At 34.4% G+C, this 26,726-nt stretch overlaps 1 protein-coding gene across 4 annotated transcripts; it reads right to left on the bottom strand.

Moving 5' to 3' along the window:
* Nucleotides 1–7,834: 7,834 nt before the first annotated feature.
* Nucleotides 7,835–20,094, bottom strand: LOC129953808 (fructose-bisphosphate aldolase). Of its 4 annotated transcripts, XM_056067284.1 has the most exons (7): nucleotides 19,889–20,094; nucleotides 14,503–14,653; nucleotides 14,185–14,428; nucleotides 13,553–13,972; nucleotides 13,297–13,496; nucleotides 12,341–12,415; nucleotides 7,835–8,047 (listed from the first exon to the last, which is right to left on the bottom strand). In XM_056067284.1, the coding sequence occupies exons 2-7, from the start codon at nucleotides 14,635–14,637 to the stop codon at nucleotides 7,952–7,954; spliced, it is 1,170 nt and encodes a 389-aa protein (XP_055923259.1). In that variant the 5' UTR covers nucleotides 14,638–14,653; nucleotides 19,889–20,094; the 3' UTR covers nucleotides 7,835–7,951. The 4 variants fall into 4 exon arrangements, with proteins under 4 accessions (XP_055923259.1, XP_055923256.1, XP_055923258.1 ...); XM_056067281.1 differs by lacking the exon at nucleotides 12,341–12,415 and having other exon boundaries at nucleotides 19,889–20,090; XM_056067283.1 differs by lacking the exons at nucleotides 12,341–12,415; nucleotides 19,889–20,094 and adding an exon at nucleotides 15,771–15,793.
* Nucleotides 20,095–26,726: the final 6,632 nt, after the last annotated feature.

Below are 26,726 nucleotides of genomic sequence, written 5' to 3'. Positions count from 1 at the left end.
GGTTGCGAAGCACCAACAAGCCTCGGATACGGACGGATTTACTGTTGACAACCAACGCAAACGAATAAAGGACAACGAACTTCGGATATGCACGTGGAATGTTAGGTCCCTTAACAGACCACGTGCGGCCGAAGAATTAGCGGAGGCCCTAGAACGATATAAAGCAGCTATGAGCAGAAGAGGCGAGAGGAACGCCGACTTCTCAGAAGGAAAAAGAGAGGGCATGAGAAGCGTGCGGTCGAAGATGTTGAGAGGTATAAAAGCAGGAATGAGGTTCGAAAGTTTTATGAACAGGTGAAACGAAATTCACAGGTACATAAACCTAGAACCGAAGGCTGCAAAGACGAAAGTGGAAACATTATAGTGGAACCGCAGTCAATGCTGAGGATATGGAAGGACCACTTCTGCAGACTGTATAACGGCGACGAAGAACTGAATTCCGCTGTCAGACATGATGATCCATTCAATATAGAAGACGAAAGCCAACAATCCCGTCCTCCCGACTTAGACGAAGTAAAGAGCTCTTTAAGGCAGCTGGGGATAAGCTGGTTAGGAGCATGCACCAACTTATCTGTTAGATATGGTCGGAAGAAAACATGCCCGATGAATGGAACCGCAGTATTGTTTGCCCGATCCAGAAAAAAGGAGACCCTCTAAACTGCACCAACTATAGAGGAATAAGTCTACATAACATCGCCTATAAAATCCGTAATATGTGAACGTCTAAAGCCCATCGTCAACAACCTGATAGGTCCTTATCAGTGTGGTTTTAGACCAGGAAAGTCCACAGTTGATCAAATATTCACATTACGGCAGATCCTGGAAAAAACTCAAGAATACCAAATCGACACCCACCATCTCTTCATCGATTTCAATGCCGCATATGACAGCATCTACAGGGACGAGCTGTATTGAGCCATGTCTAGTTTTGGCATCCCTGCCAAACTCATCCGTTTGTGCAGGATGACCATGGAGAATTCACGCTGCTCCATAAAGGTTGGACACAACTTAACAGAACCTTTTGATGTCAAAAAATGCTTTAGACAAGGTGATGCGCTGTCATGCGATTTTTTTAACATCCTGCTTGAAAGAATAGTGCAGAGCTCACGTCAACACTAGAGGCACTATCTTTCAAAAGTCTGTCCAATTACTGGCATATGCTGATGACATTGACATAATCGGAAGAACTCAGCGTGATATCAGTGGGGCTTTTGTGAGTATTGAGGCAGAAGCGGCAAAAATGGGTTTAACGGTTAATGAGGGCAAAACAAAGTACATGCTGTAACTTTGAGGTAGTCAAGGACTTCGTCTACCTAGGCTCCGCTGTAAACGCAGAAAACAACACAAGCGCTGAGATCAAACGCAGAATAACTCTTGCTAACCGCTGTTTCTTTGGACTAAGAAAGCAATTGAGTGGTAAAGTCCTCTCTCGAGGGACCAAAGTGTTGCTATATAAGACCCTTATCATCCCCGTCCTGCTATACGGTGCAGAAGCATGGACCATGAAAAAAGCGGATGAAAGCACCTTGGGTCGCTTCGAGAGAAAAGTTCTTCGTGTGATCTACGGTCCCGTATGCATCGAAGGGGAGTGGAGGAGAAGATGGAACGACAAACTGTACGGGCTGTACAGCAACGTAGACTTAGCCAGAAGAGTAAAAGTCCAACGACTACGATGGTTGAGTCACGTAGAGCGCATGGAAACCAATGCTCCGGCCCGGAAAGTCTTCGAATCCGCACCCACAGGACAGCGCAGTAGAGGAAGACCGCGGGTCAGGTGGCGCGCACAAGTGGAAGGTGACCTCACCCGACTTGGAGCGCGAAACTGGAGACATCTAGCTAGGGACCGAGCTAGATGGAGAAGTTTGTTGGGTGAGGCCCTAGTTCACACAGGACTGTAGCGCCACCTTAAGTAAGTAAGCATCAATCGAGACACAAAAATCACAATGAAAATAATACTAATGTAATAACTACTACATAGAACTTTTCGTTTCATTCAAACGGTATTCAATGCCGTGTAGAGCAATTTAGTGCAAAATAGTTGCATGTAACTTAAAAGTATTTGTTTTTTGTATGAGACAAATTAGGCAAAGGGTTCTATGTTGAATTTTTAATAACATAGAACCTTAAGATATTGGATATTGGTGCAAATGCATGAAAGTTGTGTGTTTTTTGCCTGTAGTGTTGCCATTGATTTTTTCTAATTTATAATTTTGACTTCATCTGAAAGCCGCTGAAATTACGAAAATTATGATGTATAAAACTTTGTTGTTTCAATGACTTGCAACCTTTAAGTACTCAGCCAGCAATATGTTGAATTGAATACATACTATGTACAGTGGTGGCCAAAGTAATAATGAAAAATGGAAAAATTTTCATCAGTTAATAAATTCTACCGTTATAACCTTACAATTTTTTTTTAAAATGTACAATTATTTTTGGATTTCCTGTAAGAATTTTCCAGAATCCCTGACAATTTCCACACGTTATTTTAATTCACGAAACTCATATAGCGTGCACTATAATTTTGCAATATTTCTGGGAAACTATGGCTGGGTTTTCTTTTTTAATAACCAATTAACTAAAATAATAGTTTTTAGTTTTGAAACTTTAAAAAATGGGACATTTAAGACATTGTTCTGAAGAAAAAAGCCGTGTGATTTTGCAATTAGAAGATGGAAGTAACACTTGCGATTTTGTGGACCAGGTATTAAAGCATCAATATAAAACATAAACACCAGCCAAACCAAGAGAACGTCCAAAGAAAACTTCAGCAACTATCGACAGAAAATATATCCCGAAATATTTTGTACAGAAACGAAACCAAAATAAATTTTGATTTGATGGCCGTATTTATGTTAGAAGGATCTATATCCTGAACAACTTAACCCTAGAAACACCATAAAAACGATAAAGCATGGTGGCGGCAATATACAAATTTTGGGGTCTTTTTATTACAATAGAAAACGCCCTATCTTTTGAATCAAACATATTATGACCCAAGCAAAGTACCTCCAAATATTGTAAAACGTTATGCTTCCATTTGCGAATGATAATCTGCCATTAGTGTGTCCCCAAAACACACTGCTAAATTCTCGAGAAGTTGGTTTGTACATACAATTCGCCATAAAGATTTTGTAAATGTAAATTGTTATATTCTTATGTTTATAATAAATAAAATCATTTTAATCTAAAAAATCTACAAATGTGTCGATGTTACAATGTCGTTCTCAATCGCAAGATCTAAACCCCATAGAAAATCTTTGATGTTAGATTTTAAAAATAGAATATCGTGCAAGAAGATCACAAATACGAAGGCACTATGGATACAAATACAAGAAAGGTGGTACACTGCTAGACAACATCTGTGGAAATAAGTCATTAACTAACTCTATGTCAAGAAAATGTGAAGCGCTTCTTAAGAACAAAAGTCACCCTTCCAAGTAGTGACGTCTTGATTTTACCCATTTTTTACCTGATTTTTTGTCTTATCATTTGGGGTTATCGGGAACTTCTTTTCCCATGGATTTGTTCACATATTCGAAAAATTGGTATGGGGAATTTTTCGAAATTGGAAAAAAAATTCTAATGGAAAAATACCTATCGGCAACTTATTTTTCATGGGTAAATCTTGTGTTTTTTTCTCTGAATATCTCCCCGTTATTTAGTTGTCGGAATTGTAAGTGGAGCAAACATTGTAAGCAATTCTCAACAAAATAATAATGAAAATATTAATAAAAATCATCTTTTTAAGGTCGAATTAAATAAATACTCACCAAGTTCCCGTTTTAATTAGTTTTATGGAAAAAAACGAGATATTGCTAATGGTTCACAACAAATCGGTGTAAGGAAGATGTATCAAAATTTTGGAAAGAAGTAGAAAAAGAACTTACCAGTTTGGGCCCACAAACAAAATCTATTTCTGAATGGAAAAAAGTAGGTGATAAGTTGATAACAATGTTTTTTTTCTCTTAATAAAAAATAACTTGAGGTAAGGCTTAAAAAAAAAAGTACGTGAGAAAAAAAATGTATGAAAACAAAAGACAGGTGTTTAATTTAGTGCGTTGAAGGAAACGATAATACGAATTTGTGTCTTAAAAGAATCGGTGAAAGGATGTCCAGACGCTTTAACTGTTGGTCTCCCAGCTAAACATTGAATGCAGAACTTCAACTCCTTGTCCTACAAAAAGCCAGAAAAAGGCATAACTTGTGAAGTCGCTTTGGAACGAGAAATTGAAATCCAAAAAGAACTCTGCAATAAGGTTGAAGAGTTAAGAGCTATGAAGCGACACCTAAAAGAAATGGAATACCTACCATTTCAGGAAAACATAAAGATCCACTGACAAAATTAGTGAGTTTCAGAAGAAGGTGTTGGATTAACCTCAAGGCACAACCTTGAAATGGAAGCGATGAGAAAGGAGGTTAAAGCAAAACTCGAGTTCCATTTACTTGAAAGCCCCTTATGAATTTATAATAAAAAGGATATTCTTTGCATTTTAAATTAGGGAGTAGTTCTAGGACGAGAACAAACAATTTTTTTCACAAAGAACCGACTCCAAAACTATGTTCGAAAATAAATTTACGATTTTCATGTTGGCAAAATTTATTCCCTTGAAAAAGAATTCCGTGGGGAGTTCCCGATAGTAGGAACATGCTGCCGGGAAGAGAAAAATTCCTAGGGAGAAATATTTCAAAAGTAATTTTCGATAAAATTTTAATCCCTCTAATTTTTATTGGGAAAGAAAAAGGTTTCATGAATATTTTCGGTTATAATTTTTTTTTAAACTAAATTTCATATTAACAATTGGCAAGAATAATATTAACCTACAAGACTTACACCTTTTTAGTTATTGGCTCAACAACCTTTGTTTTCAAAGAAAGTTAGGGCATTAAATTATTTTAAAGCTTGACGAAATTATTGAAGTACAAAAATCAAGTGACAAACGATAAATAATGGAATTGAATTTTGAAAACAAAAATTATACTAATTTCCAAAATCAAAACAAAATCAGTTTGAACATTTTTTCTTGAAATTTCAAGTTTAGAAAACATTATTAACAAAACTATTCATTCGAACAACTCTATTAAAAAATAAAGCTACGGAATAGTTCCTGGCTTTACAAAATGCTGTAGCATGACGCTGTGTGTATTACCGTTGTTTTTTAATATGTTTAAATGCACAGTGTGACAATTTCTGTATTTAGCGGGATCTGATTAAAAAGTCGACTTGCAAAAATGTAAACAAACGTAAAGTTGTGCACAATAATTCATGAAAAGGTTTGGTGTAAGAGCAAGTGTTTCAGATTTCTTTGCAAGTGGATCGCATGGTATTAATTGAACGTTTTATTTTTAATTAATAAAAATAATTTTAATTGATAGTAGGGTAAGGTTATTTAGGATAATGGGTACTTTTGATTGAATTAAGGAGGAAAGGAAAAAAATCATATTATAAATTTATGCAATTCTCCGCATTCATTAGGGAAAATTATAGTTATTAAGTGTTACACAAGTTGAAGACTCCATTTGTTGTAAAGCCATGTATACCTATGTTGACAATCAAAAAGTGTTTTGACTTCTTATGCACATGTGCGGCACCCATACTTATTTAATTTAATTTTTAAGGATTACTACAGAAATTCCGAAAAAAAAAAAACAAATGTATGATGATTGGATTTCAAAGAATGATTGGATTTTAAATTAATATCTTTGATAATTAAATGGGGCTGTGATGGTGCTCATCAAAAGGCATTAGGTGATAATTTCTATAGAAATCTTTTTAGTGTCTCAATGGTGCTTTTCCAAATGTTTTTCTTACAAGAGAAAATGTAAAACGTCCTGTGGCAAAACCTTCCGAAATAAACAATCTAGCCAAATCTTTCGAGGAAGTCTGTGGGCCAACTTTCAATGTTCTTCGGATTAAGTCATCTTCACTCTTGGATCCGAGAGACATCACGGGAAATTGTAGAGCCGATGAACTCGCTAAAAATGGAACCGTCATGCCTATTTCATCTAAAAGGGAGGAGATAGGTATACCGATAGCTAGATGTAAACTTATGCTAAAAGAAACAGCTTTTGCGATAGCAAATTCTAGGTGATACAATTTACCAACATGCGCAGCCACAAAACTCATATGGTCTTCACTGTACCTAAAGCGCTCTAAAGGCTTGTTATCTCAAAGCAGACTTCATATTAGCTCCCTAATAGGTGTCCTTACGGAACACTTTCTTATAGGCAGACACGCAATACGACTTGGTGTAGCCTCAAATGACTTCTGCAGGAACTGTATGGACGAAGAAAAAGAGGAAACAATCTCTCACCTTCTCTGCACTTTCACTAAAACGCAAACTTCATCTGGGAGACTACTGTTCTTATAATCCAAGTGAACTAGTTAAAAAGGATATGAAATATCTTTTTCTCTTTATAAAAAGCTCAAAATGATTCGACTAGTAAGAAGTAGTTCTCTAGATTCATATTGTATCACAATGGGCCTTTTCTTCTGGCCTTATAGTGTGGATTCTAAATCCCCAGCCTAAGGCAACTTTATTGGAAAGTTAACAGGAAAGTTAGTCAGGAAAAATCTCACTACCTATTAACTATCCACTTATGTCAAAATGAAATCTAATCATAGCTTTTATTTTCAACTGAGAGCTGAACTTTATTAACCTGTGATTTATTTATTTCCTACACAATTCTATTTAATGTTTTATGTAAAAGGATTCTTTGTCAAATTGGAACAGGAATAAGTAATATTTTCTTGAAATACAAAATTCGGGTCGAGATGGAATTGTAGCTTGCCTCAGAGGTGTTTTGTAGACAATTAAGTTCTTGGTAGTTTTTCCGCGGTCAACTGAACGTACAGGATTGTGAAGTAAAGTTCCGAGTTTAAGGTTTGTGACACCTGCAAAACTAACTAGTTGCCTTGGTCTTAATTTACGTTCAAAGAATGCAGTCAACTGCCCATTTCCTCCTAACAGACTTTTAATATCTCAAGTCAACATGAAGTGCGCTAATTGTTAGACATACCAAACGAGTAAAAAACCGTGTAAATTGTCGGCCTTTTTAAGTTGTTTTTTGGCAATGTAATGCAGCGAAATTTGTTCACACCAGAAAAGTTAAGAGACCTATAAGCAGTGGAAAAGTAAGAGACTGGGGTAGAGAAGACGTTAACGATAGTGCGTTAAAATTGTAGATAATTTATGTCCCGCTATGTCCTTAGAAAGTAAGTCTTATTAAAAAAGGTTTAAGCATTAGTTAGTACTCAACATGCAGATAGGAAATTCAAACATTCACTATTACTTTTTGAATAAATTTATTTAAGTTTTTTTTTTCAACATGCCAAATCTAAGATTATGGTTTTTTAAAGTAGGTTTTGTTTGTAATGTATCATGCTTTAACAATTTAATTATAATTTAACACAAGTAACAAAATTGTGTCGCATAAAATGTACTGCTTTAAAAAAAACTCCATCTCATTCGAACAGACATATATCCAGGCATTACAGGAAATAAAATCCTTGATGAAAATAAATCTATGTTCAAGACAGAAGTCTACATACATTTGATTTAAAGTGTAAGAATATTTTTATTTTCCTTTTTATCCTATTTTAATTTTTGATAAATAATTTATAAATATTTTTTTTAGTAACTGGATTTAATTGCACCTAAGCTTCTAACCTCTTTTTTACCTTTAAGTTTTATCTGCTATTGTTATAATTTGTATAAAAAGAAAAAACATTGTTCGTTTTAGTTGTAAGTTTTTGTGGTGGGAAGAGGATTAGTTTTTGTATTTACGAGTAGGTTAAAATCTCCATTGTGCTTCATATATTGATAGATTTAAGTTCTTTGTTTGTTGATTTATTTTATTATTTTTTTTTGTTGATGCTTATAACTATATTTCCACAATAATAAAAATCATATAATCCTTTTAGTTTTGAATTTTCAGGTAGAGAACGTATTTAATAGGCGTGGTTGGCAACGAACAAAGCTGCATCAGCGCCAGCACCGACTACACTACCAGCAACGTATTTGCCAGTTGCTGCTTCACCGTTACCCTGAAAATAGAAATAAGAAAGCAATTGTTATTACTTCTGTTTTTATTTATTTAGTTTTTATTAATTTAATCATAGAAAATATGGAATTTGAAAAGATCAGATAAGTTCAAAAAATTTACAGGGTGTTTATTTTTTTTTCTAATATTTTTAATACGTATGTTTTTTAACAAATAACCAAGCTAAGGGTTCACTATGCTAAATGATTTTTTTATTCTGGTTGGTCGTATTATTTGTTCGAAAAATCGTGCGCTATTGTTAAAAAGCATGCTTCTTAATTCTAAAAGAATGTCGACAATTGAATTGACCAAATTCTTCCAATGCTTATTGTCTCTTATAGGAAAAGCCGAGCTGTCTGTCATTTCCAGTTTAAAAAAAAATCAGCCATGGATTGTGGTTCAAATATCGACGGATTTTTAAAGGTATTGGAAAGGTTCAGAGAACATAAGGGGCTTCATTTGCAGCTAACTGCAGCCATATATCAAACTTAAATGAAAAGGAAAAAGTGTTATTTATTTTCAGTCGTTTTAGACCTTAGTTTAAAACCACGTTTTCTGTTTTCAATACTATAACTTTAACATTTATAAGCTTTTTCCATTAGTTAAATATTTTCTTTTGAAAAGCAGCTTATATTTTTAAAGTAAATTTGGCAATTTAATTCAAAAGTTTAAGGGCTTCTGTCAAGGAATAAAATTCTGTGTTTTTTAACTTCCCATAGGAAGTTATTGTAATGGGTCCGATTTGTCAAATTGAAAATATTGACATTTCTCGACGTTTCAAGGTCCCTAGAGTCGAAATAAAAGATTTTTAGAAAGATGTCTGTGCGTGAGTCCGTACGTCCGGAACATGAATACAGACTTGGTACTCTTTGTTTTATCACCTCTAGACATTTCTATTTACAATGATTACTTTAAAAATATCATTCAAGTAAAATGTTTTTGCCATTCAGTACATCATAAAATGATGAAAAATGTAAAGTAATACCGTTTTTGGAGCTATCATAGACAAATTTGGTCCTTTGTATTGAAAGGCGCTGTAGAGCGAGAACCTTTGTTTACAGAAAAAACAACTTTCGACACAAAACTGTAGCAAATGTTGGTCATATTTTTGTTATATATAATTTGTTTGCTCTCCTGGTAACAAAAACTATTCTTCTTAATGTAAAAGAACAAAATTTATTTATACCTGAATTTTTAAATTTAATGGATATTTGTTTTGAAAAGTTATTTCCAAAACGATGTTTAAGAACAATAAGCACAAATTTTTACAACAAAAACACCTGCTTTAAATAGCACACAAAATCCTGTCCGTGCAGCTTGTGAAGTGGAAGAGAACAAACGCGTTAGACCCAGACTTTAGATAATATACAGTGTGGGCCAACACTAAATCAACTTAATTTGTTCTTTGTATTTTTGATGTATTAGTTTTTGGATACTTCGGTTAAAATATGGTTTCAAGGAATCAAGGAAAATATTACTTTTAAAAATTAGAATTCTCTGGTCGCTTAAGTTTTGGCTGACAACGTAAAGTTGAAAGTAAAAAATAAATAAAAAAATGAAGTATGTTTTTTTTGCACTTTTTAGATTTCCCAATAACGTTTGCTTTGAGCCGAGTTTTTAATTTGTTGTTTGTAATAAAGGTCTTAATTTGAAAATATAATATTATTTAGTGCAAAAATAAACTAACTAAAAGCCTAGCGACTTACTACTCTCAACCATTCCTGTCTGCCAGTAGTGTTGTCAGGGATGAAGGTGACCTACACTTTTAAGCCGAATCCGAACGGCTAATTTGAGAAAGCACTTTTCAAGTCAAGAATTACTTTAGGAGGATTTGTCAAATCCTCGTAAGAGGCACTATCCGTGAAAATACTTTAGTTGGCACAGGCGGTATTGACCTTAAGACCTCATGACAGTGCTATGCACTTATCATCACGCTACGGGTACTACAAACTTTTCACTTTTATTTATGGATACGAATTATGATGTAATTTTTATATTTTTGGAGAAGATTATGAACAAATAATCATTACCACTTCATTAGAGTCTTGAACAGTGTTGCCAATTTGTATTCGTAAGATTGCACTGGGGTTCAATAATTAACTATTAATTTGAACATTTCAATTTAAACTTAAGCTGAAAGCTCGCTTCATTTCATCTTATAAAAGTAGTTAGTGCTTCCTTCGGCGACGAAGAACAGAATTCCGCTGTCAGGTAGGATGATCCATTCAATATAGACGACGAAAGCCAACAATCCCGTCCTCCCGACTTAGACGAAGTAAAGATTGCCATATCTAAGCTGAAGTCTAATAAAGCCGCTGGAGCGGATGGCTTGAATGCCGAGCTCTTTCAAGCAGCTGGAGATAAGTTGGTTAGGAGCATGCACCAACTTATCTGTAAGATATGGTCGGAAGAAAGCATGCCCGATGAATTGAACCTCAGTATTGTTTGCCCGATCCTGAAAAAAGGAGACCTTCTAAACTGCACCAACTATAGAAGAATAAGTCTACATAACATCGCCTATAAAATCTTCTCTGCCGTAATATGTGAACGTCTAAAGCCCATCGTCAACAACCTGATAGGTCCTTATCAGTGTGATTTTAGACCAGGAAAGTCCACAGTTGATCAAATATTTACATTACGGCAGATCCTGAAAAAAAAACTCAAGAACACCAAACCGACACCCACCATCTTTTCATCAATTTCAAGGCCGCATATGACAGCATCTACAGGGACGAGCTGTGTAGAGCCATGTCTAGTTTTGGCATCCCTGCCAAACTCGTCCGTTTGTGCAGGATGACCATGGAGAATTCACGCTGCTCCATAAAGGTTGGAACCAACTTAACAGAACCTTTCGATGTCAAAAAAGGTTTTAGACAAGGTGATGCGCTGTCATGCGATTTGTTTAACGTCGTGCTTGAAAGAATAGTGCAGAGCTCACACGTCAACACTAGAGGCACTATCTTTCATATGCTAATGACATTGACATAATCGGAAGAACTCAGCGTGATGTCAATGGGGCTTTTGTGAGTATTGAGGCAGATGCGGCAAAAATGGGTTTAACGGTTAATGAGGGCAAAACAAAGTACATGCTGTCGTCTAGAAAGGACATACAACACCGACATTTTGGTCAAAACGTCACAATCGACAGACGTAACTTTGAGGTAGTCAAGGACTTTGTCTACCTAGGCTCCGCTGTAAACGCAGAAAACAACACCAGCGCTGAGATCAAACGCAGAATAACTCTTGCTAACCGCTGTTTCTTTGGACTAAGAAAGCAATTGAGTGGTAAAGTCCTCTCTCCAGGGACCAAAGTGTTGCTATATAAGACCCTTATCATCCCCGTCCTGCTATACGGTGCAGAAGCATGGACCATGACAAAAGCGGATGAAAGCACCTTGGGTCGCTTCGAGAGAAAAGTTCTTCGTGTGATCTACGGTTCCGTATGCATCGAAGGGAGTGGAGGAGAAGATGAAACGACGAACTGTACGGGCTGTACAGCGACGTAGACTTACCCAAAAGAGTAAAAGTCCAACGACTAAAATGGCTCGGTCACGTAGAGCGCATGGAAACCAATACTCCGGCCCGGAAAGTCTTTGAATCCGCACCCACAGGACAGCGCAGTAGAGGAAGACCGCGGATCAGGTGGCGCGCACAAGTGGAAGGTGAGCTCACCCAACTTGGAGCGCGAAACTGGAGACATCTAGCTAGGGACCGAGCTAGATAGAGAAGTTTGTTGGGTGAGGCCCTAGTTCACACAGGACTGTAGCACCACCCTAAGTAAGTAAGTAAGTGCTTCCTTCAAATTATTATTTATTGTAAAATTGGAGTTTTGAATTAAGCTTGACTATTTTAGTTAGTCGGATAGACTTTATAAAAATAAGATGAAAATATGGAAACACAAAAAATAACAAAAATAAATAAACTAAAGAAAAACAAAACAAAGCAAAGAATATATTAGGTGTATTTTTATAGAAGTGTAAGAAAAACAGGTAAGCAAATAAAATTTAAAGTATTAAAAGAAAACATAAAATAAAACAAACAATTAAAAAGCATACAAACAAACAAAAACTAAAAAATTACAAATAAAGAAATTTGATATTTTGTTAAATAGAATAGAAATTTAGAATGCAAAATGATTAGTGTAGTATTTTTTGGATATATCGACTTTTATTTAAGTCTTTTTTGTCAGTCTTAGGAATAATAATATTTTTATATCCAAAATTTGTAGTTGTTGAAAAGTCCGTATAAATTATGTTTATTGTGTATTGCTGTTTTTCTAGTACATATGATTTTTAACATGTGAAGAAGTGTTGCCGGCTAACGAAGAAATTGATCCAGCTTCGTATTTGCCTTGACAAGCAAGCGAATTGGCCTATTTTAAAATAAAAAGAATTCTAAAAATTAGTCACTTTACAAAAAAAAGGTTAAAATGAAGCGTTTTTCCTTTTAGAACCATACAAATGTGTTAAATTATATTGTAGAATGTTTGTATTCCCTTTTCGCTTATTCAAAATATTCATTTAAAAATGTAAATCCCAGCCACGAACACTTAAAAGTCAGCAGATCGAACTAGTTAAACATGCAATATCTAGGTAGATGATAGAGTTCTTATATGTTTCAAAGCTATCAACAAAGTTGATAACAATTAAATTAATGAGTTCATGCAAAAGCAAATTTTTAAAAAACATGCATATGTACCAAAAAGGTAAACACTTTCTCAAATTATACATCTATGTTATTTCATTTCATATCCCCTGAATTTGGTTTGGTAAGCGCTGATGATTGACGTATTATCAGGTTTATTTTGAATCCAGGAAGTCTTTGTTAGTTTCGTGAGTTATGACAATTATGATACTGAATATAAAGCTGGTTCCCTAATTAAATTATATAATGTATTGATTAAAAAAAAACTGAATGAAGATTTTCCTAAAGTTCATAATTGTTTTATAAATAAACCGAATGACCAAAGCAAATGAATTTATGGGAAGAGTCAAAAGTGTGTTCCAAAAAAGTTTCGTTAAAAATATTGGTACCCAAAGGCATACACTTTTTTTTTTTAATTCTAATTTAACGAAGTTTCACCCATTTTTGTCAATTTGTTTTTTATCTCACCATCTAAATGATTAAGATTTAAAAAAAAACTCAAAAAGTTCCCATTGAATATCATGACACCAAAATATAAAAATAAGTTTCACAGATTTTTGTTCAGGCATGAACCACCCTCGCTATGTAGTATAGTTGAAAAAAAATTACCTTAGCACGTTTCAAGAGTTCAGTTTGGCCAGCGGCGATATTTTCCTTCTTACCAGCCCAGGCGCGGAGTACAGATGCTTGAAGGGCACGTCCGTATGAGAAGGTAAGTGCCCATGGTTTCAACAATGGTACTTTGTTGATGGCGTTCAAGTGAACGGATGCTTCTTCTTCAGACTGACCACCAGACAAGAAGGTGATTCCTAATAATAAATAACTATGATTCTAGCTCTAGTTCTATTTGTGTATTATAACATACCGGGAACAGCAGCTGGGACAGTCCTGCGGAGGGCTAAAACGGTTGCGAGCGCAACTTCATCGGGTGTGTACTTCTTGGCGCATGATTGTCCAGCGGTTACCATGTTTGGCTTCAACAATGTACCTTCCAAGTAGACATGGTGATCATTCAAAGCTTTGTAGCATGCAGCCAAAACGGTTTCGGTAACTTTTTGGGCACGTTCCAAATCATGGTCACCATCGGGGAGTACCTCAGGTTCAACAATTGGGACGATACGTTGCGATTGGCAGATGGAAGCATAACGAGCCAAGACATTAGCATTCTCCAAGATGGATTGGTAGCTTGGAGTGTTCTTGCCGATTTTCAAGACGCAACGCCACTTGGCGAAATCGCAACCATCCTTTTTGTATTGAGCACAACGAGCAGCCAAGTCATCAAGACCTAAAAACAAATATAACGCATTTCAAAAAAAGATTCTTTAATCTGTATTGTTTTTTTTTAAGTTTTTTTTCTCAAAATTGTAAATAATAAATCAACATAAACAAATTAAATAGAATTTTGAAGATTACGAATTGGTTTTCAAAAGTTTGTCTTATATTTTGTAATTAAAACCCTTAAGGAATTTATTTTAATTAAATACATTTATAGCTTACCTTGGGTGGTGCACTCATCTTCAGATCCCATCAATGGGACAACACCTTTGTCGACCTTGATTCCGGGAATAATTCCACGCTTCTTCAACAATTCAACAAATGGAGTGCCATCATCAGCCTTTTGGTACAAGGTCTCGTGGAACAAAATCACACCGGAAATGTTTTCAGATACTTTTGGGTCAGTGGAGAACAATAATTGACGGTATTGACGACGGTTTTCGTCTGTGTTCTCAACACCGATGTCCTTTAATTAAAAAAAAGTATAATTATTATTATTACCAAAATTTTCTTTAAAAAGAAAAGCTTTATTTTAATTACTTGAAGACGCTTGCCCATTGTAGAAACGGACTCATCAGCGGCAAGAATACCTTTGCCAGGGGCAACAATAGCCTTGGCAATACGGCTCAACTCTTCTTGCAATTCCTTTGATGGGTAGTTGAAATAGGTTGTCATTTTGATTTTTTTTAATCTGCAATAAGAAAATAAATAAAATGTTTTAAAAGTTTTATGTAGGAATACACAAAGGGCCTACATAACAACCCTTTAAAGCTTTCAATTGAAATTCTTTTTAACTAAGTTGGAATATCTATTGATCCGTTAATTGGCAGCCTAATTTAAATTCTGAAGCTAAATCAATAAGTTGATAATTATTAAACAGTTTTGTGTACTGTCTCGATTGTATAATCAGGGAGCTGGTTGAAGTTGAAGAAACATTGCCAAAATGCAATCAGAGTTGCCTCTGACGTGCTGGGTTTAAAGCAACCATAAATGGACGAGTGCTGCCCCCGAGCTCTATGAGCAGAAGAGGAGAGAGAAGCACTGGCGTGTGGTCTAAGATGTTGAGAAGTTCAAACGCAGAAACAAATATCGAATGTATTATGAGCAGGTGAAACGAAATTCACAAGTACATAAACCTAAAACCGAAGGCTGCAAAAATGAAAGTGAAAACATCATAGTGGAACCGCGTGATATGTGATGATAACTTCTGCAGACTGTATAAAGGCGACGTCGAACCAAACCCTGCTGTGAGGCAGGAAGATCCATTCAATATAGATGACGAAGACCAACAATCCTTCCAAAAGGATGCGTTGCTCAAAAGAATTTGACTTGAAGATATTGGAACTATTGAACATTAAGTTTGCCACTTATAATAACACACCCTTTTAAGGAAATTCAATTAAATATGTAACTTCATCTTAATAACTTGAAGAAGTAAACAAGAATTGCTTTATTAAAAGAACAATGCACTCGATAATTTGAACAGTTCTTGGATTAAAAGCAAAGTTATTGATATCTTATCAAAACACCAACAGAAAATAAGAAATAATTTATAATTACTCGAATGAGGTTCAAAGTTTATCAGGCAAGAATTTTACACGAGATAAAACAGAAATTACAACTCAAATAAAAAGAAAACTCGTTAAATCTGAATGGATTAAAAAAAGTTTTGTGTTTTTGAATCTTCAGTTGAAGGAGAAAGTCGAATGATTAAAAATAACCTTGATGTTGACCTCTGCAAATATAAAACAAAAAACTAGACTAATCTTACAGATACAAAAAAAAAGTATAACAAAAATCAACTTTACCCTTGAAAGTTTTCCAAAAAACTAGAACGAAACCAATGGAATTATTTAGTGGTAACCGGCTGTTGGCACTTTGTACAAGTTAACATAAATCTATGTAGACCTCTTCTCTGAGAGGAAGAAATTCGACAAAAGCTTTATAATTTACCAAAATAACTTTCACTTCGATGATTTTCATGTGTTTAGAAGACAAAAAAAGCTTTATTTTTGAATATGCGCAGTGAGTAAGCAATTGAGTACATTACGTTTGACATTGATGAAGGTCGAAGTGATATGTGTATGTAGGTACATTCCAAAGAGACGTATGTATATGCGATTGTGGAATAAGCCATTAGTTCATTTAGGATATTATTGTATTGGAAATATAGATAAGGGTGGGTTACTTAGAGAGAAAATCGCAATCCTTCTTATCGTCATTGATAATAATTTAAAGTTTTATTTTGATGGCGAAAAAGAGACAAATGGTCAAAAAGAATCTCTTACGTGATAAATATAAATTGTTTACAATTTTTTGTAGTTGATTTGTTTGGTTTTAATTTAAGCTGCATACAAACAATCATGTAGTAAATAATTGTTGGAACAAATCTAAATTGTTAGTTTTTTTTGTCAGAGTTCAGGAACTTAACTTTGCTTTCAACTAGAAGACTAGACTTTAATCTCTAATCATAGTTATATTTTGTATGGTTACGTAGATTTTTTGGAATAGGTTCCTAAAATAGAGCCATCAAACATTGACACGAGACGGTTTTTTCGATACAAATATAACAAAATGTTCAATTTTAAAATCAAATCTTTCACCAAGACTATATAATATCTTTTTATAGATATTAATTTGTTTGTTGTTTTCGTTATATACTCGTATGTACATTGAAAAAAATACACCATATGCATTTTATTAAATTTCATAAAAATAACTGCAGTATTTGTGAAAATAATATTTTTTTTGTTTAAAAATCACATCGCTATACGAATGTTCATCGATAGACAACGTTAAAACAAATACAGTCAAACTTCTTTATAACAAACCTTCAAGGGAACAAAAAATTGTTTTTTATAAACAAATCGTTATGTAAAAAAATTATTATTTTTAACGGTCCAGGCGTTCTTTTATATTATATTTTTATATATACTGCTTGCTAAAACTCTCCTAAAGTTGCTGTTGTTGCTAGATTTTTAATGATCTCATTGTTGGAACTGAGTCTTCATCGAACCAACTATCAAAAGTACTGAGTTTAAAAAATGACATTTGTTAAAATTAATCTTATATTTCTTAAAGGGATGGTGAACAAAATGAAATTGGCTACAAAGACAATTACGTTATAAAGAATTTTGACTGTAATGGTACACATCTGAAATGGCCAGTTCACGAAAAATACGCAAGGTTATTAAATTTGTCTGTTATTCAATTGAATCATACGAACTATCTTAAAAACCCATATTTCTACGTTTCTATGTTTTTGTGTTTGAAGATATTTCATTTTTTTTCACGAAATTATGTAAGAAATTTTAAATTAAAACAAATTGTCGATCACAAATGATTGTATTCGTTTTATAGAAGTACCCCCGCTACGACGTTTGGACTTATCAGTGTTTGATTTTGTCGTATCTTTATAAGACATAACTTATCAATGTTTGAATTAGTCGTAGCTTCATAAAGCTTAACACCTTAGTTGATAAATCCTTTAACAAATGTATTCATATTTTTCTATGCGAAAAAAGCAAAACAAACACAAAAAATAAGTCGATTCACCAGGATTAAATTCTAAAATTAAAGAAAACATATTTGAAAAATGAGTTTTTCAAGCTGTTCATCACGGTAAAATAGTTTACACATACTTAGATAGGACAGCACAAAGCTATTAATTTAAATATCCAATCCAATATCGAAAGGAAAGAATAAATATCAAAATCACAAAGGACCTCATTGATTGGAAATGAAATTATGCGTCAATTATGATTGCAAAAGGGTTTCCTTTTTTTATCTAGTTAACTAGTAAATTCATCTATGCATGAACTCCACACAAAAAAGCTATAATCTAAGTCCAATGAATACATGACCCCATTTATTGTTTTTAATATACAAATGTACCTATTTAATTTAAAATGAAAATTTTATAAAAAAGCCTTTTATATTTAAATAATTAAGTAAATAGAATACAAGTAAAGACAATTTTATCAATCAACATTAAACCTTATCAGTATGTGTATTTGTAAACCAAGCCCCCCAAAAATATTGTTTTTGTTTGTTTTGGTTGACCTGGATTTGACCTTAATTTGATACGATAAGAAGAACTCGAAACCTCAGGACGACTTTGTCCTCGTTTTTTGTACTTGCGACAAATAAGAACTATGTATATGACAAGTTTTGCATTCGTAAAAAATTTGAACTCGAGATTTTAAGAAAAGAATAAAACGGGTTCCCCGATTCCACCCGTCTGTCTGATGCCTACATCTCAAATCAGGGGGTCGGTTGACTTGACATTTGGAAATTAAGGTATTGAGACGATTCGCGTTAGGGCCTTTTTTATATTTTTAAGACTAAAAATAATAAGAAATCGATTATTCGAATTTTCTCAAAAACAAACCAACAGATTTTTTGTAATGTTCTTTTAAATTTCTCTTCTTTATTTGGCTTCTTTCAAAATACAAAATAACTTTGTTTTGCTCCAGAAGAGTACCCCCCATAGAACTGTTATTTTATTTTTAAGTTTTCTTAAGAACTAATCAACCAACTTCAATGATTTCGTATTCTCTTTCAATAATATTTGATGATAAAAAATGTGATTGTTTTTATTTTTGATTTTTAAAAAAATATATTTTTTTTTTCGATATTCGATAATTCAAAAACCAACATTCTTGAATATGGGAAAAATTGAAAATACAAAAGAAAAATGTACCTTTTAAAATCCGATCTATTCATAAATATTAGGAACAAAAAGTATTTTGTCTGAAAACAATAATATGCCTTTGGACCTTCGTTCAATTATTATAATTGATATATTCAAAAAGCGTGTAATTTTCTAACGATTTTGATTAGAAAAATCAAAAATGTATTTTATTTTTGCATTTTAGTTGTTTATTTTCGAAAAAGATATACCTAATCAAATACCCAACTAGATATATGTATGTACATATGCAACTCGCAATTGATTTAATTTTTGTTCTCCTACGCAAATCTTGTTCAACAACATTAAACAGGAAAATAAACTGGATCAGAAACAGGAAGAAAAATTCATAAGTTTTCAAATCGCTGCATAAAAGAACCTACCTACTTGTAACTTAAATATACATATGTATATGTATGTATGTATATACACAAAAGTGATAAATTCAGTTTGGTTACAATAAAAGACATTCAAATCAAGTGAGCGCCAGATATTTTTGAACAAGTTGTTTTTTGTATTAAATATTTTTAAATAGGTACGTTTCAAGCATCACATAGAGAACGTGTTGGCACTGTAATTAACAATTTAATTTAAATAAAGAATTGAACTAGCAAGTGGCGCATTTAAGAAGGAAAGTACGACACTATGCAAGGGAGTGTTTCAGAGAAAAAGTTGATGATGCTTTTTTTTGTTCAACTTTGTCATCATGTGATTCGATACAGAAAATACGAACGAACGTAAGGTTGAGTTGAGGGTCGCTTCTTTTACGTGACATTAATTAAGGTTATTAAGGCTTTTCTTTTATACAAAACTAGAGGACATGAGTGAGAACTTGATTTAGATGCCATCTTACTCCTGCTAAACCCCAATCGTCTATGTACATTATGTATCACATATCAACTCTTGATTTATTATTATCTAGGTAAGTTAGATAGGTATACAAAAACAAGATATAGAAAACTTTCTTATCTTATGAAGGTTCAAGGTCAAATTGGTGACTGATGATAGATTATTAATCATAACATTGATTTCACGTTATAACAACTTTATTACTCAAAATTGCAAACTTTTTAAGAAAGTAGCTTTAAGGTAGTTCGAATTTCTATTAAGTTTTTGCGCACTTTTCACAATGAAAATTCGTGTTATGAAATCACATCTTAACGCGAAAAAAGAAAACGTCTCAACTTCGTAGGAAAATTATTTAAAAAAAAAGTAAAGAAGAAACTTTGCACTTACTTGTCTTGTCGCTGATTGGATTAAGAATAACAACTAAAATTCACAAAATGAATTTTTAACTTCTTTTTTATTTTCTATAAATTAGTTTGCTTCCGGTGTGTTGACTGGAAGGTGGACACTTTACGATTCACTTTTAAATTTCCAAATCACTTTATGAAAAGAGCTGAAGCTTAAAACCTGATGTAGGGGTGAGAAAGATACAGAAATTTCACCGTCTCTGATGAAAATTGAACAAAATTTCCTGATAAGTAAACGTCAAAAGGTTGTTTAGAGGTCATTTGAGTGGCGGTATCTTGTAGTGAAGATGTGAACTGTGTTTTGATGCTGTTTTTACTATCAAACGTTAGGTGGCACTGGCATCATCTAAGTGTATTTCTTTAATATTATTATATAGGGTGATTAGTTTATGGTTTAATACAATTTTATTTTATTTATAAAGCACTTCTTCAATTTTCAGCTGGAGTAGGGGAAGGTGCTCGAATGACGGTCACTTAAGGGGAAAGTATGAAAACTCATTTAAAATGTCGCACATTTTTTTTTATTTTGATCAAAAAACATAAATTATTCAATTCTTTAAGTTTCTCATACACTTCATAAAAAGCGAAATTTAAAAAAAAGTCCAATCTGACCGTCATTGCCCATTGCATAGTGGGAAATTACGGTCATGAACACGGGTAATCACAGTCAGACAATTATTGTCTTCAAATATAAGGAAAACTACAAAAATAATTCAATTTTTACTTTAATTAAAGATAAAAATACATAGGCCTTAAAACTACATGACCTGCATCAGTTTTTGGTGTTGAAGTCACGGACGAGAATGGTGTCCAAGAAACGGTTTGAGGAGTCTTAGCTGAAAATAATTTCAATTTAGGAACATCTTTTAAAAAGAAAAAAAGATAATATGTACCGTTCGAGAGCTTTAATTATTCGACGAAAGCAGATTTTGACGTTGACGGAATTTCTAATGGATCTGATGTTGTTAAATCACCAGCAAAAAATTCATCTTCTTTAAAAACATGAGGATCTAACGGATATATTCCTGTTGCTCGGAACCCCTTAATGCCTTTATTTATGTTGGCCACCTTACCATATGCTTTGTTAAATAGGGATGCTACTTCATATGGTGTGACTCTTGCCATTAAATTTGATTTCATATAGAAACTTACTTCCTGTCTGTAAGCAGCCTTAAGCGGACCATAAAATGACACGTCAAGAGGCTGAAGTCGATGAGAAGTGTGGGGAGGAATCTAAAGCATGACAATGAAGTTATTCCTGCAAAAATTATAGGATGCAAGTGATATATGGCTGCTGTGGTTATCAACTATTAAGAGAACATTGTTTTCTTCGGATGGCTTAGTGCATGAGCGGAAGTGCTTCAGCCAGTAGTTGAAAATATCTTCAGTTATCCAACCGTTTTTGGAGATGGTGTAGAGAGCAGCAGGTGGACCACCTTTCTCCAAAAGAGGAGACATCCTTGCTCTCGGGAAAATAAACATTGGAGGAACATATGTTTCTGAAGCACTCACGGTTATATTTTTTCCTCGTTCACCACTAGTTACAGCACCCACTCTTCTTTGTCCTTTTTGGGCTAAGATTTTTCCCCGATCGGCAACCGTTGTTATCCCAGTTTCGTTCACATTGAAGATGTTTTTTGGCGTAAACTTGTGTTTTTCCATCAAGTTTTCAAGCTGTTGATAAAAGAGGGAAACCTCAACCTTGTTGAATGCTGAAACGCGATTCAGACTTGTTGATTCAGCCTTGCGAATAGCTACTTTTGGGTTTCGACGCAAAAAATTTCTCATCCATTCGACTCCAGCTAATTTGTCTTCATTGTTAAAATTGTTTGGAACGCAGTTTTCTTGTGCGTATTCGTAAACATGTTTTCGGAGCTGCAAAGCGCTAACGCCGTAAAACAGCTTGCAAGTCAACCTGGTCAACAATTTCTTTTTCTTGTTGCTGTGTAAAAATAGGGTTTCTTCCCATAGAAGGTGGCTTTAAATGCCATTTTTGCAGACTGCGTTGTTGCAGACTGGAGAAGGGAATTTAGTATTTTTTTTGCGCCACCCTCATTGTTAGGCCATTTGAATGGGCTCTGATGGCATTCTGTAAATCGTTATCTGTCCAAAGAGCCTTATTGGACGTTCTTTTGCGATTTCTTGTCATACTGAAATAAAAATTATAATTTTAATGACAATCACTTGACCGTTATTTCCCAATATCATGTGTCACCACAAACAAATTTTTTTCAGAAAAATGCATAAATATTTTTTTTGAAATATTAGTGATCTTACACACAAACCACCCACGCAATTTTCTTGAGAGCCCTTTCTGCATCTTTCTGGCTTATTATCTGTATAACAAAATTTATTTGAAGTCGATATCTCTTCTGGTTCTTGAGCTATGGACAACGAAAAAACGTCGCGAACGTACGGACGTACAAACGTACGTACACACGCACGCACAGGCATCTTTCTAAAAATCTTTTATTTCGACTCTAGGGACCTTGAAACGTCGAGAAATGTCAAAATATTCAATTTGACAAATCGGACCCATTACAATAACTTCCTATGGGAAGTTAATAAATAATTATGATAAATAAGTTTTACATTTCGAAAATTGGAACTTTTCTATTAAACTCCACAGTTGTTATTCCTTCAATAACAGTTGCTTTTGGCTCTGGCAACAATCCACAAATTTGGTTCAGATTAACAAAACTTATATCGCTTTCGACAACTTGAAACACTGTTTTTGATGAATTCATGCTTGTTGTACCAATGACTTCAATTTCATCTTCTTCTTGCAAAACTTTGGAAACCAAACAAACGTACTTATACATAGAAACAAGCCGTTTGCCACCCTTGAAGTTGACAACGACATACATTCCTTGTTTTAGGTTGTTGATTCCATCAATGTCCAACAATTCTATGTCCTCGTCTTCTTCGCCTTCATTCCACGCTGATTCAATACTTTGAATCGATAGATCGTCTTCATCTGATGATGAGTTCTGAATATTGGTTTTCTTGGGCTTAAGTTTTTTTTGGTTTTGAACGTTTTACTTTTTCCTGTAAAAATGTTTTTTCTTTTTTGGGTCGCTTTTTTAAAAGTTTTCAGCCTTCAGGTCGTCAGCTTCCTTTAAACGGCTTAACACTTCGTTTGTTGTTAGTACTTCTCCGTATTTCATCTGCTTTAAGCGTGACACTGGCTTCTTTTTATCTTCAGGTTTAGTAGAAGTTGACGGAGATGGATTTTGAAGACTGAGATATTTTCTAAAAGTTCTTTAGGTAAAAAATAAAACAAAAAAGGAATTAGAATAAAGAGCCAAACTTAAGCCAAGAGATAAATCTAAGGATATTAACTAACCTTGAGAACGAGCCAACATAGTTTGTGGAGATGAAGGTGATTCATTTTGAGCTAGCAGTCCCTCTCGGCTATTCTCGATAGTTTGACAAGTACCTAGATGTAAAAGCAGAAGTAGGTTCTTATGAAAAGAATAAGAAAATCGTCTGGAAGTTTCTTACCCTTTGATGTAGATGGCATCTCAATCTGTTTTGCAACTGCTTGCCTCATAGCTTTAACAAAGTCCAGTGGAAAGAAAGGTATTGGTTCTGGCTGAGGCACTGCGATAGATGGAGCTGCACCATGTATTGGCGAAGCAGTTGACCAGATTTTACATAGTTCATTGTAAATAGCTTTTTCCTTTGCGTTGAAGGCAATAAATTTAGTAGGATCAAATGGGAATATCCTGGTGGATACAAATCTTGAAATAATATTTGATGACGTCAAGTTGTTTTCCCAGATTGGATTCAGAAGTGCTGAAAAGTCGCTCTTTGGAAGCCGGCAGCTTCCTCGGCCCATCATATTTTTACCATATTTAACAAGATCTTTATCCCAAGCTGTTTTAACTGGGACAAAAACACATTTGTCAAGCGGTTGCAGTTTATCTGTCAAATGACTTGGAAAACGAACCAATTGTATATTATTTTTTAAAGCTTCTTCAACGATCCTAACACTGATATGGCTAGAGTGGCCATCGTAGAGCAGAATGGCAGTTTGGTCTAATAAACCTCTTTCCTTTCTAACTTCTTTGACGTGAGGAATTAGACCATTGGAGATCCAATGGAAAAACTGGGGCTCTTCCATCCACCCCTCCTTTGACGCAGCATAAAGTGTTCCTGGAAAGGAATCCATTGAGGTCCATCGCGCTTGGACTGCACCACCTTTAAAAACAATAAGCGGTGGTAGCTTATCTCCACTAGCAGACACGCATGCCAAGACTGTTGTTGAATCTCTTCCAGAACCACCAGAAACCCGGCTTAAGGGTACGCCTTTTTCTCCGATGGCTCTGAGACGACTTGGATCACTTCCAAACCCACTTTCATCTGCATTTAAAACAAAAGCTGCCTTATCGGGACTTAGTAAATTGAACTCATCATAAACTTTTTTTAATTTCGTATAGAAATCGAATATAATTTCAGCTTTTCGAGCACCTTGGCGTGCTTTTTGAAAATGCTCCGGTTTTTTACAGAAAGGTTTGGATGCCGTGACATGGAACTCCGGTACCAGTCGTCTCCTGGCCTACCATTATGGAAAGGGGTAACCATGTTCTCTGCCCTTATATAGGTACCTACTAGATCAAGGAGGCCATCCTTATCGCAAGGGTAACCAGCACGAGATCTTGAAATAAGGCACCTAGCTATAGTGTCCTCCGCGCTTCTGCTGCTTGTCGATATGCTTTGTTTTTGTTGCACACATCTTCAACAGCATGGAGGATATCTTCTGACGTGTATGATGAAGCTGTAGTTTTTCGTTGATATGTACGTGGCATCTTTTGATATAAAATATTGTTACCAAAGCCATTGAAATGGATATTTACAATTACCCTAAATTGTTTACTTTTACCCCATTTCGGTGTTTACATTTACCCATGACAGGAAAATAATGAGGTAATTGTAAACATCCAATTACTTTAAAATTTTGTTATGCAGACAAATAAAAACATATAGCATGCATTTATACTTATATTTCACTTTCTTAAATATAAAATTTAACTTACTTTGATCGCTTCTGTTTGTTTTGGAACAGTTTTAATTACCACTGAAAAACTTAAAAGCACGGAAAAACGAATGACTCACGGCAACGCGTCAATATGATTTAAATATAATGTATTTTCAAATAATTTCATGGCATGCTTCAAATTATAAACGGTTTTGAGAAAATTAAGTGCGTTTACAATTACCCCAGTTCACAATTACCCCCCTTGACCCTACCACTCCGTCAAACAGAACAGACATTAACAAATAATCTCAATTAGCCTATATCTAATGTTACACAATCACTTGTAAAAAATAACAAATACTACATTAAACCCTCTGAAAAAGAATCCGATTATGAAAGTATTCAATAAAACAATATGCACCAGCAAAAACGACTCTGCTGACCGGGTACTGAGACAACAGGGAACCTCAGGAGCTTCGGTTGCTTCAAGTCTTGATCAGGGGTGTCGGAAAACCCCTCACACCAAAAACTATAACACCAACTCTAGCTTTCAACATTATAACTCACCTTATACTGTACAAAAGCCCAATAACACTCAATCTATGAAAGTTCTACAATGGAACGTTAATGGTTATTTTAATAATGAGCATGGCATGAACTCCAATTATTATAATACATGACTATAACCCTTCAATAATAACTCTACAAGAAACTCACCATTAAGCTAACTGTTCCCCTCACCACCCAAAATAGTGTCAAGCTTACTTCCATAACTTAGAAAGTATAACCGCATCAAAACAAGGCACCGGATTGCTAATTCATAGTTGTATCCCCCTCTAAGCTTTTTACCCATCAATTCCAAAATTTCAGTAATTACTAAAGAAATTGTTCTTAAAATGAAGATCACTATCCTCTCGCTGTACATTCCCCCATCCCAAAGATTTACTTCCACATAATTGATAAACATTATAAGCAACGTCCAAACAAAAGAGGACGTCAATTCCTGGAACAACTTATAGGGCTCTCCCGCTAATAATGCCAGAGGTAATTAATTTTAAAACTTCCTCTCAACCACGCACTTTTTAACCCATAACACATGGAAACACGAAGACGTGACAGCCATATCTTCACAAATATTAAGATATGTATCATGGGAAAATTTCGACGATCTACATGGGAGCGACCATCTTCCAATTCTGACATATTTTTACCTACGATATAAGTCTGCTCTTAAAAAAACGACTTTTAAATTTCAAACGGACCGAGAAAAGAAACAGATTTATTATTTAAAAAAACACACCCTCTTCAAATATAAATAAGGAAACAGCTCTTTTCACAAAAACACTGCGATCAGCAGCCAACAAAAAACACTGTACGGGTTACGTCCAGGTCAGCAACCGAAACTAAAACGGATGTTCCCATAAATGCAGTTCCAAATAAAGCAACATCATCGTCAGCAAAAGTGATGAAACATGAAAGTAATGTGAAATTGACAATCGATTGGACTCGTTAGAGTTCCAAAAAATGGTTGAAATATCAAATCAGCAGAAACATAAAGTGAAAAGTTGGGAACTTATCGAAATGAATGATTAGTCTGTATTCGCGAGCTAAACCAATAACACCTTTGTAAATAAGATTAAGTGTTGAAAGAAATAAATAAAGATTTTTTTTAAGAAACTTTTCTCGTACGAACTTATTTTACGTAAATCGATAGCTCCTTGGTGGAGCACCGAACTCTCTATTTTACGAAATAATAAACAGATTCTTTTTAAAATTTTCAAAAAACATCCTTTCCACACTTACCTCGTGAACTACCGAAAAGCAAATGCCCTCTTTCGCA

The sequence above is a fragment of the Eupeodes corollae genome, chromosome 1 (genome assembly GCF_945859685.1).
Source record: "Eupeodes corollae chromosome 1, idEupCoro1.1, whole genome shotgun sequence".
In the NCBI taxonomy this organism is placed as follows: domain Eukaryota; kingdom Metazoa; phylum Arthropoda; class Insecta; order Diptera; family Syrphidae; genus Eupeodes; species Eupeodes corollae.
This window is presented reverse-complemented; position numbering and strand designations above follow the sequence as displayed.

What these genes read in the sequence shown, in the direction of transcription:
- LOC129953808 (XM_056067284.1), bottom strand. Translation starts at nt 14,637, where the DNA reads ATGACAACCTATTTCAACTACCCATCAAAGGAATTGCAAGAAGAGTTG. An exon ending in AACTCTTGAAACGTGCTAAG is followed by an intron (nt 12,416 to 13,296) that starts GTAATTTTTTTT and finishes ATTTTAAAATAG; the next exon opens with GCCAATTCGCTTGCTTGTCA. An exon ending in CCGGCAACACTTCTTCACAT is followed by an intron (nt 8,048 to 12,340) that starts GTTAAAAATCAT and finishes TTCTATTTTCAG; the next exon opens with GGTAACGGTGAAGCAGCAAC.